Consider the following 19,162-nt stretch of genomic DNA (forward strand, 5'->3'; position numbering starts at 1 on the left):
GGACCTGACCTATGGCAAGCAAATTCTAAAATTCTAAACTCTGTACAAACAAAACCAAGCAAACGAAAAGCTGAAATCCCATTATGATTCAAAAGCTGATGGAAGCTCAACATTTTGACAACCTCCAAATGCAAGCATTCTTTTTCCTGCTGCCATACTGATTTGTATGCATATCATCTATGTCCCCACGATTGCTATTTAAGTTCTAAACCAATAGTTTTATTGGACCACAGCCATACTATTCGATTACACATATTATATTCTCTATATATTTTTTGCAGGGTTGAATAGTTGTGATGGAAAGACCCATTAGCCTAAAGTATTTCCTCTGGCTCTTTACAGAAGTTTGTTGGTTCTAGGTAGTTGTCACCCACCAAATAAATACAGGCACACCTCGTTTTATTTCTCTTCACTTTATTATGCTTCGCAGATACTACTTTCTTACAAATTGAAGGTCTGCGGCAGCCCTGTGCTGAGCAAGTCTATTGGTGCTATTTTTCCAACAGCATTTGTCTCTGTCACATTTTGGTAATCCTCGCAATATTTCAAACGTTTTCATTGTTATTATATTGTTATGTGATCTGCAATCAGCAATCTTTGATGTTACTATTTGATTAAGCTTAGTGAGGAAGGCATTTCAAAAGCTGAGACAGTCCAAAAAGCTATGCTTCTTGCACCAAATAGTTAGCCAAGTTGTGAATGCAAAGGAAAAGTTCTTGAAGGAAATTAAAAGTGCTACTCCAGTGAACACACGAATGATAAGGAAGCGAAACAGCTTTATTGCTGATGTGGAGAAAGTTTTCGTGGTCTGGACAGAAGATCAAACCAGCCATAATATTCCCTTAAGCCAAAGCCTAACTCAGAGCATGGCCCTAACTCTCTTCAGTTCTGTGAAGGCTTTGAGAAGTGAGGAAATTGCAGAAGAAAAGTCTGAGCTTATTAGCAGAGTTTGGTTCATGAAGTTTAAGGAAAGCAGCGATCTCCACAACATGAAAGTGCAAGGTGAAGCAGCAAGTGCTGACACGGAAGCTACACCAGCAAGTTATCCAGAAGATCTAGCTAAGATAATTCATGAAAGGTGGCTACACTAAAGAACAAATTTCCAATGTAGACAAAACAGCCTTCTATTGGAAGAAGATGCCATCTAGGACTTCCATAGCTTGAGAGAAGTCACTACCTGGCTTCAAAACTTCAAAGGACAGGCGGACTCTCTAATGCAGCTGGTGACTCGAAGTTGAAGCCAATGCTCATTTACCATTCTGAAAATCCTAAGGCCCTTAAGAATCATGCGCAATCTACTCTTGCCTGTGCTCTATAAATGGAAACGAAGTCTAGATGACAGCACATCTGTTTATAACATGGTTTACTATTTTAAGCCCATTGTTGAGACCTACTGCTCAGAAAAAAAATATTCCTTTCAAAATAGTACTGCTCATTGACAATGCACCTGGTCACCCAAGAGCTCTGATGGAGATGTACAACTAGATTAATGTTTTTTTCATGTCTGCCAACCCAACATTCATTCTACAGCCCACAGATCAAAAAGGCATTCTGACTGTCAAGTCTTATTTAAGAAATACATTTCATAAGACTACAGCTGCCATAAGCAGTGATTTCTCTGATGGATCTGGGCAAAGTCAATTGAAAACCTTCTGCAAAGGATGCACCATTCTAGATGCCATTAAGAACATTTGTCCATGCCACTCTCTGATTCACTTTGTTATAAAGCAGAAACTAACACACCATTGTAAAGCAATTATACTCCAATAAAGATGTAAAAAAAAAAAAATTTGTGACTGGTGGGAAGAGGTCAAAATATCAACATTAACAGGAGTTTGGAAGAAGGTGATTCTAACCCTCATGTATGACTTTGAGGGGTTCAAGACTTCAGTGCCTCGAGGAAGTCACTGCAGATGTGGTGGAAACAGCAAGAGAAGTAGAATTAGAAGTAGAGCCTGAAAATGTGACTGAACTGCTGCAACCTCCTGATAAAACTTGAATGGATAAGGAGCTGCTTATTGTGAATGAACAAAGAAAGTGGTTTCTTGAGATAAAATCTACTCCTGGTGAAGATGCTGTGCAGATTGTTGAAATGACAACAAAGGACTTAGAATAGTACATAAACTTAGTTGATAAAGCAGCAGCAGGGTTTGAGAGGATTGAGTCCAATTCTGAAAGACGGTCTACTACGTGTAAAATGCTATCAAACGGCATTGCACGCTATGGAGAAACTGTTCTTGAAAGGAAGAGTCAATCAATGCCACAAATTTCACTGCTGTCTTATTTTGCCACCTCAGCCTTCAGCACCACCCTGACTAGTCTGCAGCCATCAAGGCAAGACTCTCCAACAGCTTTTGCTGAAGGCTCAGATGATGGTTAGCATTTTTGAGCATTAAAGTATTTTTAAAATAAGGTATATGGGAATTCTCTGGCAGTCTGGTGTTAGGACTTGGCGCTTTCACTGCCATGGGCTCGGGTTCGATCCCTGGTCAGGGAAGTAAGATCCCGAAAACCATGTGGCACAGCCAAAAAACAAAAGCAAACAAACAAATAAGATATGTTGTTTTTTAGACATAATGCTGTTGCACACCCAGTAGACTACAGTAGAAACATAACTTTTATATGCATGTGATTTGCTTTATTGTAAAAAAAAAAATTCATGTGACTTGCTTTATTGCAATTTTCACTTTATTGCGGTGGTCTGGAACTGAACCTGCAACATCTCCGAGGTCTGCCTGCTTCCCCTGCAGAACAGCTCAGTGTGACCTAGATGGTCAGTGACGACTCACCCCACCCCAACCCACGTCTGTGGCAGTGTATCCTCCTGTCATCTGCTGCCTGAGGGTCATCTCACCACAACCTGTGTACTCCATTGTTCTTCAATTATCAATAACTGTGTGGTTTTCAGAAATGGATAATCACTGAAAATAAATTTTAGAGCAATGCTCTTGTTTATATACTTCCAGTGATCACATTATGCTCATGGTGTATCTTCACAGTAGCTGACTGTGTTCTATCTGTCCTCTGACAATTGCTCATTCTTGATTGTACATATGACAATGAGTTGACTAAACTTGAGTTGTGTTTCATACGTGTGGTTTTCCTGAGGAATAGGCCCTTCCACATAAGCAAATTTCCCAGGTAACTGTGGCTTATTCCTAAGCAGAAACACATTTTAACAATTTGGATGGTTAAATTGGAAATATTAAAAAGTAAAACAAAAAACAACAAAAAAGGGATATTATAGCTCTTCCTGTCTTAAGTACAATAACCATCCATTTCTTCGGAATGATTTAGAGTCATTACCAGGAACATCAATTAATGGAGTGTGTTAGGTAATGTCCTCAGGGGGTACAGAGAATCACTGGGCTCTCTGCCTCACACCAACTGGCCTGTGCAGACTATTATAATTGTTAATTCTGGCATCTCCTTTGTGTGGTTCTTTGTCTTCCTCCTCCATTCCTGGCTGTCATTTCTGTGTCTACAGCTACCAATCTTCCCAACATACCCTCTATTTACTACTGCTAATTGGCTGTGGACTGGAAAAGCAAATAAAACTAAATCTTGTTAGATTTGTTTGTAAAAGAAAGGTATTCATTTTAGGTAACTGACCTTTAGGGAACACCAGCTATGTTCTCCTACCACACAGTCCTTGAGGGCTGGGAGCCCTGTCTTTTCATTAGCCAGTGCCTGGCACGTAGTAGCCACGTACTATCTGTGTTCATTACATGAATACAGGAGTAAAATGCCATGAGCTTTGTGTTCCCCGGCCCACCTCTTGGAGCCCTTGTTTGATTACTTTCAGGGCTGTGGTCATACTTTAGACGGCAAAGGGTGCCCCCAATAGGATTGTGAAATAGGTGGACTGTGACTCTTACTCAAGTTTCCAGATGTTCCACACTCAGACCACGTGAGACCAAAGGGTGGACAGAGGAGCTGTGTTTTCCCACTGCCCCTCACTGGTGAGTGAGAGCCTGTGATCTGGGAAAGAACCCAGCCAAGGGTGTCTGGCAGAGCCAGACACTAAGGGCTGAACTGAAGAGCATGTTCCAATCCACGCTTCAGAGTTTCAAAGAGTCCAATCAAAACCAAGGAAGGCACGCTGCTCTTAAAAATGTACTTAACTAACCCAGCTCCCCCAAAAGCAATGGAAGTAGCTTTCCTTACATTAGCCAACTGAAAATCTGAGGAATATGGGGGAAAACCCACCTTGAAACAAACTGTACAAATTCCCTTCACTCTGTCCCTAGTAACAAAAACAGAAAAGGCAAATATTGACCACTTTTCCTTTTCGAATTAGGGAAATTCCAATCCTTGGGGTTGAGGCTCTTTGCCAAGGACCTACTCCTGACATGAGTCCTTGCGTGAGAGGAGGTGCGCAGAACTGGCTGCTCAGCCTCTGGGGCAGGTCCACAGGGAGGTTGGTCGGTCCCTGAAGCCTCAATACCACTCTTGCCAGCCCGTTCATAGCACAGTGGGGCAGCCTCCTCCAGTTTCCCTCCCTACCTTCTTCATCCCATGCCCTTGACCTGTTTGCTTTCTCAAGCCCCCTCTCTTCAATTCAACTCAAAAAGACATGCATGAAACAGCCGCTAAACACAAGGAACTGTGCAGGGCACTCACACCCAGGGATGACAATAATGTGTGTGTGCTGCCCTGGTCAGGCCCTGCCCTTCCCTCTCCCAGCTCCCAATCTGGTAAAACTATAGGAGAAAGAGATGCGCAGGATCAGAGGTGTTCTGGAGCTCCCTAGAGAAGGTGATCCTGATGATAAGGCAGAGATGGTGTCCAGAATGACAACCTGAGCTCTGTGGGGAGTAGGGTGTTGGAAGTCTAAGAAAACCATCTAGTCTTCCTTCTTAGAGTTTCAGAAGCAAAAACCAAGAAATGACTGAAATTAGTGCTAACTTCCAAAAAACGCCACTGCTTCTGGTCCAGAGAATTGCCTCCAGATTCACCTATAACACACGTGCTTCATTATGCCTGACCACAGTCAGGCCCTTCCACTAATCCAGATAAGCAGACAAAAATGTATTTAGTGAAGTTCCATCTAGAGTCCCGTGAGCCCCAGGGATTGGGGTTCTGGATTGGCCTTGCAGTACATCACTTATGACTCAATTCCCATGCTGCCTATCCATGGCTGGGCAACTGAAAGGGTTTGAAAGTGGTGATTCTAAGGCGAAGCTCAGAGGCCCCATTCCACTATGGCCCATAGGTGGTTGTTGGCCAGCCTAGCCTCCTAGCCTAGTGTTGACAATTAGTGATGGGCAGAATCCAGCTACAGTGACTGTAGTTAATCATTACTTGTTGAGTGAGGGGCAAACCCTTATAAATCCATCACCTGGCCTAAGAAAGTTGACCAAAAGTCCGTGCTTCATGAACAAGGTTCAAAGGCACGACCACATAAAAGTTCAGTACTGGATGTATTAGAACCCCCAAAACCCACTGTTCTCGATCCAGCGAATGTCCCAAGAATCCCAGATCTTCTCAGATTGCCAGCTGCTTTCCTGAGACAAGATACTACACTAAAGTCATGGGTGGCTCAGCTAGATCTAAAACCAAGTCCTTAAAGGCATCTCAAAGGACTTTGTGAAGATTACTTTCCTAAAACAGCACACCCACTCACATTCTCACATCCACACATGCATTCATGCACAACATACAAGCAGATCTTGGCACAGTATAGATTCAGAACTTCTCAAGTTTTAGGGTGATGGACTTCAAGTATTCACAAATCAGCCCTACAGTTTTACAGATGAATAAATGGCCCATTCCCTGGAAGTTCTGGAAATAAATCGGATCTAGCAAAAAATGAATTTATCTGAGTTACAATTCTTTAATTTGTGTAAGGATCCAAAAGGATTGTTAATTTCATACCTATTTTTAGATGATTCTCAGAAAGAGAGAATGAACCATGAATCACTATGTTTGAAATGTTTCATAAAAAACCAGAATGAGTCACTCAACTCTTTCCAAAAGGTAAGGGTGTGGTCCAAAGGAAAGGTGCCTTATCTTACCCTCTGCACCACACCTTGCCAGGCAAGGAAGGTGTCCAGACAGGCAGAGCTGCTGGCCTGTGCTAGAAGATCTTTACCAAGGAGTCTACATTGTGTCTCTCTCTACAACAGGGTCTGTCTCCCTCTGCCTGCTTGCTATCTCTGTCATACTTAACCTTTAACAAAAAACAGGAAAAAAGAAAGGAAGGGAGGGAGGGAGGGAAAGAGAGAGAGACAGAAAGGAAGGAAGGGAGGGAGGGAAGAAGGGAGGAAGGAAGGAAGATATCACATGCCCAAACCAAATCCTATATATATTAAAATTCACTGAGGGAACCTGCAAGTGGTCAGTAAGCGAAATTTGCCTTCTTCCTATAAAAGCCACCTTCCTATAAAACCCACTCATGTGCAAACTCAGATTCCTAACAATGAGTCTCCATTTCAGAAAAAAGTTTGGGGATTTGGAAGCTCATGTAGGCTAACGGTTCCTCCATTTACTACAACTGACTATTACAGTACTACAACTGGCAGTTTACCACCTCCTAGCTTTCTAGATCTATTAAAAAAAATACACACCCACATATAGGATGACATATGTCACAAACACTGGGGATCAGTAGCAACTACCACTCGTTTGGGTAACACATTCATCCTTTTTTATGAGCGTGCTTTATCATATGTTGCAACAATGAGAAAAAAATTAAAACAAGACCACGCATAAGATTAACTGGTAAAAAACAATCACTATCTGAGTCAGAATTTTAGAGTGGGAAGGAACCTTAAAGACCATCTAATAGATTTTAGTCAAACTCTTCTGCTTTACAGATGAGGAAATCCAAGGGCATCTGAGATTTTGCCTAGAACATGCAGTGCTGCTATAGGAATGGAGATGGGCACTATCATTAACTGAATGCCCATTAAGACTGAGGATGTACACAAAGCAGCCCCTCTAAATTCTCACAACAACTTAGCACAGTAGCTTTTATTATTCATTGTAAAGACTGAAAAAGTGAGGTATAGAGGGTCTTAATAATATTCCCTAGATCAGATAAAGCCAGGATTCAAAACCAGCTCTGTTTGCCGCCACAGACCACATTCTGAGCACCGCACATGGCTGCTTTTTCTTTCTTTCTTTCTTTTTTTGTTTTGCAAGAGGGGGACAGGAGGAATGACCAAGCAGGAAACACGAGCTCTGCTTCCTGCTCCCTCGCACACAATTCATGGACCTAAGGAGAGGTCACTTCAACTTAGCTTTAATGTCTTCATCTCTCAAGTGGGGAGGCCTAGTTCTCTAAACTTTGTGACTCTTTTTTAAAAACCTTAGAAAAGGACTCTAAGCAGACTTTGCTTCCGCTCCTGGGAGCCTATAATACTCATTCTTTGGGGGGAAAAAAAAAAAGGAGCATTCTTTCTTCTATGAGCCATTTTGCTGCTGGTGGCTTCCTCTTTAATGGAGCACAGCACCCACCAGGCCACCTCACACACTAGGGCCCTCAAAAAACACAGCCTTTCGGGAAGAGACCATAGGGACTAGCTGACCTCTTCCAAACTCTGGTCCAGCCTCTTCTACAGATGGGTAAAGAAATGAAACTCAAGGAGTCAGCTGATTTCCATAAAATGGTTAGCGAGCCGGCTAACTTCCTATCTAGGTCTAAAGGATGGTATCCTCTTGTTGCTTATGGGGCCATCTCCCTACATTAACTCCTCCTTCCAGGAAGTCTGCAACCCAGCAGGAAACTCTTTAAAAAGGCAACAATATGTCACTGATTTAGCTACTCAATTAATGTTTGTCAACAAGTGTTATAGTACATGGAACCCTTTGTAATCAGGTGCATGACCTCACCTGACACTGAACTGCCCCTGGCCTCTGTCAGGAGTAGGTTCCAAGATGCCTTCTGCTTGGCAGCTGCCACAGCGCAGGGCACACCCAACGTGGAGCGGGGCCCTGACTCTTACTGAAGGTCTACTATACTGGGCTGTATGCTAGACGCACCTCATCCTGCTCTATCCTCATAGCTACTCGACCTTGTAGGATAAGTCCTCACTTTCCCACCCCCTTTTAGAGGTGAGGAAACTGAGGCATGGAAAGATTACCCTATGTTCATACTGCTAGGAAGCAGTGGAGACAGGATACACTCCCAAGCCTGCTCTCATTCCAGAGCCTAGCTTTAACTACTCACTACAATCATTAACTTTGCCCATTAACTAGAAACAAAAGGGGGAAGGGTGCTGATGTTTCTACCAGTGACCTTGGCTTACTTACTGTTTGAATCTCTTGCCCACACATGGTCACCCAGAGATGGCACTCTCGGGTGGGCCACATGCAGTGCTGTTCATAGATCACAGACCTCAACTTAAGCATTTTGTGCTCTAAGCTGGGGCCCTGGCTGAACACCAGCCACCATTCAGAAGACTGATCCTGCCTTAACTTAGGAAGCAGGAGGGCTGTGAAGCTTCAGCCAGGAGGGTCACCCAAAGATTGAATCCCTAAAATCTGCTTCTGCTGGGGAACATTTCCTGTAGGGCCAAGTTCCAGCACGCTGCTTTTTCTGAGGGAAAGCCCACCCATGCTAGGCAGAGACCAACCAGCAAAGGCTGAAAATGGCACCTGGCCCCACACTGTGCTATGTGCAGATATGCAGCCACTATGACATCACCCAGGCAAGAGCGTGGCTTTCTTAGGGACTAAAAGCAAAAGGGCTTAGAGGGATCTGAAAGAGGAGTTAGGGGAGGAGAAGAGAGAACCAGCTACTACAACTGTACCAGGCTTCAAGGAGGGGACCCATTTTGCTTTCAGGTCCCTGCTGATCCCACTCACCTCAGGCAGGCCCTGTAAGTGGCAATGCAAGAGCAGAGGCTTGGGAGGAACCTGGGCCCAAGGAAACGAGACTCTACAAGTCCACAGCCCCCGCCTGCCAGGCGAGGCATCTGTTAGAGGCCTTTGGAGATAGATGGGAGACTAGTGCTAAGCAGAATGAAGACTGGGCTTGGAGTCAAGAGGCCAGAATTCTACTCCCCACCCTGCTGCTCACTAACCTCATGATTTGGGGCAAGACAGTTACCCTCTATGGGCCTCAGTTTCCTCACCCATAAAACAAGAGGGAACATTGAGCTGATTGCTAAAGTCCTCTGCAGGGCTGAGATTCTGATTCCTCTGTTCTCAGAAACAAATTCAACATCTTTGTTAATTTCTTGGATTTTTTTATTATCAAAAGTATCCTTTAACTTTCTTTCCCCATTTTTTGTTAATATTCAAAAAGAAACAGTTGTCTGTTAGCAATTTTCCTGAGCATGTTCAATTTTTTCAATGAAGTATGGCATGTAATTACCACTTCCTTTGTTCTTTCATTTAATGTTTTGCAGAGAGGGAAAAGCACTATCAAAATACATCAAATATTACAAAATGGTAAAAGAGAGAAGTCTTAAAGTCCAAAGTTAAACATGACCATTTTTCAGTGTTTAAATGTCTCTATATCCGAGATCTACTGTGACTTCTATAACCTGGTAAGATAGGCATTTTCGTGTAAAATGAGGTTTAGAGAGGTTGCCTTACTCAAAGTCACAAAGCAAGTTAGTGGCAAAGTCTAGATCACTCGAATAGATGCCCAATAGTCTTTCTACCATAGATCATTATCTTCCTAGCCAACCTGCCTTTCTAGATTCTCTGCTACTCTTTCTTGGGTTAGAAACGCACACTTTGTACAAGGCAAAGTCAAAACTTATTGCAACAGAACTGCGGCCAGAACTGTACTTGTCCCACTAGGGCCATTGTCCTAAGGTGAAAAATCAATCGTACCCCAAGGCATTCCATCCCCACTGACCCTGAACAGGAGATATTCATGTCTCAGGTAGACCAGAAAATCCAAAGAGTTCAATCAATGGAATGTTACCAGGAATGTTACAATTTGGAAGAAACTATGAAAAGAGGGAGTTTTCCTGGTGTTTCCTCACATTGCCTGGATGAATGGCTGAATTAGGTGGGACATGCAAGGTAGTCTTCTTACCTACACAGTCAAAAGTCAGCAATAACCTGGCCATTTGTCTCTGGAAATCTGCTTTTGAGGAGGAAGGCAAATGATTTTAAAATGCAGAAAACAGGAAGAAATTCGAGGCAGCATGGCATTAGCCTTCTTATTTCCCCCAAAAGGTCAATAGCCAGACATCACACCTTCACTGCTGCTTCAGCTTCTGCTACTTTCTATGGCTATCGGGGTGTGTATGTGTTTAAATACTTCCAGATTTGCTAATCAGGACATGTGATGCCCTTTTCTCACACATGCCCTAATGAAAGACATAGGAAGCACCCTGCCATTCGCTCAGAATGAAACACACGTGAAGACCCTTCCTCTAAATGAGAATAAGCTTTACCTATGTATTCCCATCAATTTTTCTATCACTGGAACCAGAAGTTATGATTTCTAGAATGACAAGACAGACAGACGTGCTGGCCTGACTATGACAGGTTATTTATACCGAGTATTCTTTAAGACAAGGCACAGGCAGGACAAATGCAAAGTGTTTAAAGGAAACGGATCTATAGGGAAAACAATAGCTCACTTTTGCTTTTCTGGGGTGCTGGGCTAATTGTGAGAACGCAAAGGAAAAGGCCTAAAACTTGGCTACCTGTGTTTAAGACTGGGAATAAAATGTTCCCTTGCTGGGCTTTTAAGAGGTCTCCTTCGAGAGCTCTCTGCAACTTCAGCACCACGGACTCAGCACTGCCCCAAGCTCTCCTGTAACTGACTGTTTTTGCTTTAATTAACCAAGGCTAGGTGGGACAGATTTACTCTGTGTAATGTTACTGTTATCTGCCAGTGGCTAGCAGCAGCTCTTTACCTGTTGCTCTTGATGCCTGGCCTGCACAATTAGCACCTTATTATAGGCCGGCCTCTCATCTAAGTACCACGTGTCTCAATTGAGCACTTTATTTTGTCTTGTTCACGTACTAGTTCAAGAACCTGGGCTCCGCAGTTATAAGAAATCTTAAACTCCTTTTAGGCAGGTGTGTGTTTTCAGTTTCTTATCTCTTCAGGCCCACGAGAACACTAGGGACACAAAGGCATGCAAACAAATACTTCCTGATTGTTTGAAGAGCTTCTAGAGGTCTATTCTGGGAATAAGCACGTGGTTGGAATCTGGGTCTCCATGCCTATCTCAACCCTCTGTACCTGATCCATTGGGCTTCTCTGCCGTTGAGGGATCTCAGGTACTTTGAGTTAAGCTCCACTTGGTCTATATGTAACCTTTTCCCTTACCTAAAAGAGTTGGCTGAAACAGACACATGAGCTTCCCATCAGCACCACGTTCAATGTTCCTCTAGAAAAAGGAACAGATTCCTTGCTTTTGGAATTAAAACTAACTATAACTTATAGGGCTTTACCAGTTCCACAACAAACACAGGCCTCCTTCAAATACTCTAGTGAATGAAATGAAAGGGGACAGCTACATAAGGGGATGGTTAGGAAGGCAGGTATGGGAGCTAGGTTTTCTGGTCTCAAATCCTGGCTCTACCGCTTACTAGCTGTGTGACCTGAGACCTTGGTCAAGACAGCCTCTCTGCACCTCAGTTTCCCAATCTGTAAAACAGGATAATAGTACCTGCCTCACAGGGCTATTGTTAATAGGACTGAATCAGTTAGTCTTTGTAAAGTGCTTTAGAGCAGTGCTTGGCACATAATAAGCACTATTATACTTAAGTTACTGTTAGATAAAATTAATAAGCGTACAGAGATTTAGAACAGACAGACCTATAAATCAGTATGCCTCCAAAAGAATCTGACAGTGATGGGAAAACAAGCAGGTTAACAGAATAATATTCCATCCTTGGTGTTTTGATTTTCTGGCAAACATATAATCTTTGAATTGCTTCAGTAAACCAAAAAGAACTCTGGATTTATAGGCTTTTGAAATGTCTAACACATTATCACAACATATGTGATAAAAATGTTCTGGCTGCATTCAAGCAAAACAATTAGTGAAGGTGTCATTGTTTTAGTAGAGAATTTTAAATGAACATTCTACTGTTTACACCTCTTATATCTACTTTGTCTAACATGTCAGATATTGTTCATAATGTTATTTAGCAAATACTGCCAACCCTTCTCCAGCAAAGAAACTTAGTCAATTATCAGGGGAACACTTCAAATGTATGTTTTATATTTTAAAAGATTCATTGAAAGATGAATCTTTATATAAAGATGATTCCATGGTATCCAAACTCAGAATTTTCTTTCAGTGTCTTTTCTGATCTATTCACTGCCACTTTTTAAACCCTCAATCTTCTTAGATATCCTAGCTACTAAAATTCCACATCCAGGGTCTCTCCTTTCTGAGCACTCTCTAGCACAAATACCATTTCTAACAACAGCAGTCCCTTGTTATCTCACCACGGAGGTCCTCTCTAGAATCCAGGCGTCCAACCACACACAAAGGCATCTATGTGCCACAACAGGTGGGGGCACCTGTACTTTCGTTAGGGAGGAAACACTTCCAGTTTCACCTCTCCTAGATTCCCTGGAGGGCAAAGTTCAACAATGCAGGATGTCTTCCCTGTAGGTGCACCTGCAGAGAATTATGTAGAGACATCAGAAACAACTAATGTCCAGTCTACTAAGAAGTGATCATCTATTTTGGGGCTCAGCAGTTTAGTGCTTAAGAATGTGGGCAGGTACTTCCTCTCCATACCCTCCTCGGACTGACCTCCCTATCCCACTGTGTTCACTAGTGCCACTGTCATAGCTCTTAACCACCATGTTCTGTGGTTATGCTGGCCCTGGGTCCTTCCCCTCTGCCTGGGGAGCTTCTCTGGGCAGAAGTTGTGCTCCACTTGTCTTAGTGTTCCAAAGCCAGCACAAAGCCCATCTATGCTAAGCTCCCAAGAGTTATGTGTGAAACTGTATTTGAGCTACTATCTGAGAAAACCCAAATGTTCTTTGGATGATCAAGCTGTCAAGGGTTACTTTCACTTTTGAGTACAGGGAGGTTCCTCAAAAATGGAGCATTTGGAAAAGTCATCAGACCCCCTCTTTGTTTCTGTCGTTTGGGGTTAACTTTCCCCCATTTATCCACGTGGCCCCTTTAAAATTTTTTCGTGCCCTGTCAGCCCCGCCTTAATGGGCTCCTTCAGTGACCCCACATTCACCTTGCAGGTATCCTTTCTGAATATTCGAGGCCCATTCTTACGTGGCCACGAGCGGGGCTGGCATGTTTTTCGTCCACGGCTCCCAGCGATCACTAGTCACTGCTAGGAAGTGCTGGGGACGCCTGGGCACTGCGCCCCCCAGCCAGCGCCGACCAAGACTCTCCCCCCCTACTCTCTTTGGGACAATGCTCCGGCAGCCACCCGGGGCAAGGGGATCCTGCAAAGGTTCCGGGTCAGCGTTCGGTCAACCAGCCCCAGAGAGAGAGCGGGGGTGGGGGTGGGGGAATCCCTGGGGTGAAGACGCCTCGGGACTAGTGGGCATTCACTTCTGGCCCAGACCCTTCCCACCGGGAACGACCTAAAGAGGTCTTTATCGCCTCTTTCTTTACCACCATTCTAGGGACCAGAGAAATGCAAGACAGGGGGCAGGAAGGAGAGCAAGGAGACAGCCTCTCAGGCCAATCACGACGTCCGCCTCCCCTCACTCGGAGTGAGTCTGTCTGTGTCTGTCTGTCTGTCTCTCTCAACACACACGACCTGCTACTTCAACTTCAGCTCTGAGCAAACTGCGCCGCACGTCTCTCCTACTACGAGTCCTCCAGCTCCGGCCCCGGCTCGTGCCTCTCGTCTCACCCCAGCTTTTTCACCCAATCCCAGTTTCCTCACCCAACTGACCGTGAAGCTGGAGGCAGTTCCCCAGTCCCAGGCCCCCGGTGGGGCTCGGCTGTCGCCGCCGCCGTCGCTCCCCCTGCAGCCCCCGACCCGCGATCCGGCCTCGGGCTGCAGCGATGGCTCCCCGGCACGAGGCGCCGCGGCTCCCTGGACTCGGCCAGACACAGGGCGGCGCGCAAGAGAAGCCCATCGAGCTCCCGGCGGTGCTGGCGGTGGTGGCGGCGGCGGCTGCTGGAGCGGCCGCCGCGCAGGCTGATGACGCATGGGCGCGGAGGGGGCGTGGTCCGCGGGGGAGACGCTGGCAGATGACATCTGCGGCGGGGAGGCTCGGCAGCATGGCGTTTGTGGCGCTGAGTGAGGCGGAGAAGGTGTACATTGTGCATGGCGTTCAGGTAGCGGCAGCAGCGGTACCGGCGCCGGCCGTCGGGTTCCCCTAGGACTGCGGCTGACTGGGTTTACCTTGTGATTAAACCGCTCGGCGGCCGGCGTGTGCAGATCGAAGCCGGCAATGAGGGTGTATTTGGGACCAGGCGGCGAGAATCCATTTAGGATTGTATTTGTACTTGCTTCTTTCTGGGTCTACAAGGTTCCACACCCGGGTAGGAAGCGGTGGGCAGTCCCTGATTCTGTTAAAGACCCTCTCAGCCTTTGAAGGCTGAGCTGTCCCATTTTTGTTAGGTACATATTCTATCATAATTTTTATCCCATTGAATCTTTGTAACAGTCCTGAAGGTAAGTATTATCTCTACTTTACATATAAGGAACTATGCTCAGAGAGGTTAAATCAGTTGTCTGAGGTCACAAAGTAAGTGTGTGGTCGTGTTACCCGAAAACAGGGTTTGCCGCTTGGTGGGTGTCGAGCCAAAAGACACAACCAAGTCAAAGACTGGGAGAAGGAAGGATTTGTTAATTGCAGCAAGTGAGGGGACGCTGAGGATCTTTTCCAAAGCAGTGTCTATCCAATTAGCAAAATTGGAGAATAAGCTAAGGGCACATGCATATTCATGTGGGGGCTTGAGCAGAGGGGAATTTAGCATAGAACTGGGGCAAAGGTTAACAGACTCCAAGCTTTAGTTGATTGGAGTCTCCGAAGGTCATAAAGGTCAACATCATCCTTCCTCGTGTTGAGACCAGCTTGGGGTCTTATCCTGTAGTTACCATCCTCTAGCTGGGTGGGGGCCTTAGTTCTTGTATAACAAGTCAAAGATCTGTATCAGATTGTTAAGTATATCCCTTGAGGAAAAACTAGGGCTCTGTTTTATCTCAACTGTTATTTCTTCACTGCTTTTCCTTTTTTCCTGCATTCTTTACTTCCCTCAAGATCATTGATTACAGAGACCTGTTCAAGGGCAAGCATTATGGTCAGGCTTAGATCACGACAATGCTTAGGCCTAAAATGGCTTCTCTTATGTCCAGAAAGCCATGCCTGGTTCTCTTTTTCCGGGGTCCCCTACCCTCTCTGATTACAGTGGACCTGGGATATAAATCCAGATCTTTCTGATTGCAAAGCCCACCTTGACTTGCATGCCACTTTCCCTTTTTTAAAATAAGGATTCAAAGGCAAAGGCCAGAGAGACTCCCCACTTCTACTTCTCTTTCTTCTGTCTTCTGAAAGCATGTTGGGGAAATAACGGGGAGGGCAAGTTCTGAACCCCACCATTTTCCTAGACCTTAAATAGTATATTGACATATATTGCTGTATTGTTATCTTTTTAGGTAATACTTTTTCCCACGTTGGTTCTCAGTTTCTTTAGAACCCTATTTTGCATTTCTTTGTACAACTTTTGTTTTACTAACTTGTATCAAACTGGTTTTTATATTCAGGAATTTGGGGGCAGATGTCAGAATATCCAGAATTAGCATTTAATCCTCTTTTGGGGTTTGCTTAACTAGCTAAATATGTGCTGCTTCCTCCATGAAAAGACATTGCTAACCTCCGTCTTAGCCCAGTGATTCTGAAACCTTGAAGCGCCTTTTACTCACAAAATACAGCTTCGCGGGCTTTACCTGGACCTTCTGAATCAGAATCTCTGGGGCTGGGGCCTGGGAATGGGTATTTTCATAAATGTTGGGAGATTTTGATGCAGTCACCAGACGTTGGGCTATGGGCAAGCCTCTGGCCTGGTCCAGCCTGGAGTCTGCTGCAGAAATCTTTGCCCCCCTGCCTGAGGTTGTTGCAGGAAGGGGGACCCCTTCCAGGGCCCAAGAGTGGGCTCTTGTCTAACACTCGGAAATGAATTGTCTGAGGGGACACATGTGCTGACAAAGCAAGAGACTTTATTGGGAAGGGGCACCCGGGCAGAGAGCAGTAGGGTGAGGGAACCCAGGAGAACTGCTCTGCCACGTGGCTCTCATTCTCAGGTTTTATGGTGATGGAGTTAGTTTCTGGGTTGTCTCTGGCCAATCATTCTGACTCAGGGTCCTTCATGGTGGCGTGTACATCACTCAGCCAAGATGGATTCCAGCGAGAAGGATTCTGGGAAGTTGGTAGGACATATTGACTGGTGTCCCCTCTCCTTTTGACCCTTCCCGAATTCTTCCGGTTGGTGATAGCTTGTTAGTTCCGTGTTCCTTACCAGGACCTCCTGTTGTAAGATAACTCATGCAAATGGTTACTATAAGTTCTGGCCAGGGTGGGCGGTTTCTGTCAGTGGTTCCCCTGACAAGGTCACATGACCTCCTGCGTCTGTTTGAGTGAGGACTTGGAGTCAGACTGAGCAGGGATCCTTTCCCGGCTCCACCATTCACAGTAAGAGTGATTCTTACCTGAGTAGCTGAGCTAGCTCCCCCTGTATAAAATGAGAACATATCCATCTGGGAGCAGAAAGGGATTGTGAGGAATGATGAGAAAAGAGAATATGGACCACCTGGCATGTGGTCAACCCTGAAGAGAAGTTGGCTCCCTGTCAAGATTTTTCCATCGGAAGTGTGGCTTTGTCCGGAACCATCCATACTATATCCGCAACCTTCCTAGTGACCCCATGTGGGGTTCCGCCTGTGGCTGTTGAGATTTAAGCTCTTTTGATTTGGAGGGCTAGAGATTGTTAAATTGTCTCAAGACAAGGGGGATTTGTGGCCAGGCCTGGAAAGTCCCTACGCAGCTCTGGGGCACTGCCTTTTCAGGGCTCCAGCATGGATCACATAGACTGTGTGACTCTGCCTGTCTTTACGTCTCTGGTGACAGCCCTACTTCTCTCTGCTGAAGTGTCTCACTTCTCCGCAGCCGCTTGCTGTCCAGCTGCCCTCCACCTTGGTACATGCCATCCCCCCACCTTTACTTCTGTGAGGCCTCTCCAGCCTCCCTCCACACCATGACCTGTCAGCTCCTCTTTAACTCCCTTTCGCTCCCAAGTATTTCCCAGATCAGAGATCAGATTCCAAGGAGTGAATCAGTTTCACGCCCCAAAGAGCTGGCCACTCTCTGGATTGTATGCCTTTGGGTCAGGCCCTTTGCAAGGTGAGTGGGATCCCATCCTAAAGGAATGCAGGCCCACCCAACAGGCTTGGAAAGTGGAACGAGGACAACATCTCGTTTTGCCTGCTGTGTCTGGGGCCTGGGCCTGCAAAGCTGGCCCTTTCCAAAGTAGGGTGGCTTTCTAGTAGGGGAGGCCGTATGGTTTCAGTTCTCCTCCAGCAAGCTCTGCACTCTTGGACAAGTCAAAGCAAGGTAGTGGAGGTGGGAGGTGGTTAGCATCGCCTCAGAGGACTACTTTAAGTCTAAATCCTCCCAAGTGTGTTGGATTAGGAGAGCCAACTGACAACTCCCATTAGGAAGTAGGACTGTGTTACCCGGGTGTGAGGAACAGCAACTCTGGGTTGGGTCATCTGTCCTGCCACTCTGTCACAAACAGGAGGTTAAACTTGGCGCCTCAGTGTCCTCATTTGTAACCTCTCTCCGGGTTGTTTTTGAGGATTCAGTGAGTTAATATGTGCTGCCAGAAGCAGAAGGAGCTGCTGAGCAGGGACTCCTGTGTGCTGCACTGTGCTGAGGATTCTCCTATAACTCTGTAGGGTCGGGGTTATTCCCGCTTTATAGACAAAGAGACAGACTCAGAGCTGTTGAGGAACTAACTTGCTCAAGGTCAAAAAGCTGGCGTGGAACAGCAGAGTTTTAAATATAGGTTGGCGGTGACTCTGTGCCACACCCAACCAGCAGGGTTGTAGTGATCACACAGGTAACAACTTGAAAGTCACGAGGAGCCATCCTAGCATCCAGAAGGCCTTTACCTAGAAAGGTGCTCAGTCCCCTCTGCTGAGAACAGGGTTCCACTCCCTGGTATGGTCTGTCACCTGTGGACATCTCTATTGATTTTTTAAATGGAGCGTTCACTTCAGGGCAGCCCATGTTTAAGTGTTCACACATGGATTGATTCCTTAGCTCCTGAGTACTACAGATGAATAAAAATTATGGTAGGGCGTCAGGCTCTGAGCCAGGCCAAGCAGGTTTAGCGATTTCCTAAGCCTTTTTTTTTTTGCGGTACGCGGGCCTCTCACTGTTGTGGCCTCTCTCGTTGCGGAGCACAGGCTCCGGACGCGTAGGCTCACCGGCCATGGCTCACGGGCCCAGCCGCTCCGCAGCATGTGGGATCTTCCCGGACCGGGGCACGAACCCGTGTCCCCTGCATCGGCAGGTGGACTCTCAACCACTGCACCACCAGGGAAGCCCCTTCCTAAGCCTTTTATGAGGAAAAGTGGATTTTTAAAAAGTCCTGTGTGCAGTGATTCATGGACTTTGTTTTCTCCTGTTGTGTGCTTTTTTCTATGAAAAAAATTATACTTTACGCGTCCCTGGAAAGGGAAATTTGTAGCTTTTTTGTTTATCGGAAATTTGTAGCTTTTTTGTTTATCTCTTACTTGTCACCCGAGCCTTCCTGACTGAGCCTTCCCCAGGGGGCAGAGACTGATTTAAAGGCTGGAAAGGCAAGCTCTGGTGAGGCCCAGTTTTCTGACACCCCTCCAGCCACATTTTGGAACAGTGGGTTGTCACTACAAAGGGTTGTGACTAGAATGAGTGGTAATTTAAAGCAATAGTGGGAAGCCCTGTAGCCTTGCGGCCTTCCTGCTTTCAGAGTCGTCATCACCATCATTAGGACGAACTGGTATAGCCAGCCAGTTCGTCCTTTGAGAGAGGCCTGTGCTGCCTCCTTTGCACAGTGAAGAGACTCTTTAGAATGCAGGAGACTGTGGAATTGGGGTTAAGAGCTCTGGCTTGGAATTCAAGTGCTATTTACTGGCTATGACGTTGGGCCAGCCATTTAGCATCTTTCAACCTGATCCCCATTTGTAAAATGGAATGAAAATTTGCTCTCTTACATTATAGGGTTATTGCGAGGATTTAACATGTTAACTGTATAGT

At 45.6% G+C, this 19,162-nt stretch overlaps 2 protein-coding genes across 8 annotated transcripts in view; one reads left to right on the plus strand and one right to left on the minus strand.

Annotated features, from left to right (window-relative positions):
• Positions 1–14,063, minus strand: part of ZDHHC3 (zDHHC palmitoyltransferase 3) — a 56,164-nt gene extending 42,101 nt beyond the window's left edge. For 3 of the 7 annotated variants that reach the window (XM_027096914.1, XM_027096919.1, XM_027096920.1), the window contains exon 1: positions 13,810–14,028. The gene's annotated coding sequence lies outside the window, so the exon portion shown is untranslated. Of the gene's footprint in view, positions 1–12,379; positions 12,555–13,800 lie in introns of all 7 variants that reach the window. The other 4 variants (XM_027096915.1, XM_027096921.1, XM_027096917.1 and 1 more) reach the window with 4 other exon arrangements.
• Positions 14,064–14,080: 17 nt separating this feature from the next.
• Positions 14,081–19,162, plus strand: part of EXOSC7 (exosome component 7) — a 29,370-nt gene continuing 24,288 nt past the window's right edge. The window contains exon 1 of the mRNA XM_027096922.1: positions 14,081–14,198. Coding sequence (XP_026952723.1) covers positions 14,112–14,198 — 87 coding nt within the window. The 5' untranslated portion in view covers positions 14,081–14,111. The remainder of the gene's footprint in view (positions 14,199–19,162) is intronic.

The sequence above is a fragment of the Aethalodelphis obliquidens genome, unplaced genomic scaffold (genome assembly GCF_003676395.1).
Source record: "Aethalodelphis obliquidens isolate GAN/ISIS:26980383/991018 unplaced genomic scaffold, ASM367639v1 scaffold111, whole genome shotgun sequence".
In the NCBI taxonomy this organism is placed as follows: Eukaryota; Metazoa; Chordata; class Mammalia; order Artiodactyla; family Delphinidae; genus Aethalodelphis; species Aethalodelphis obliquidens.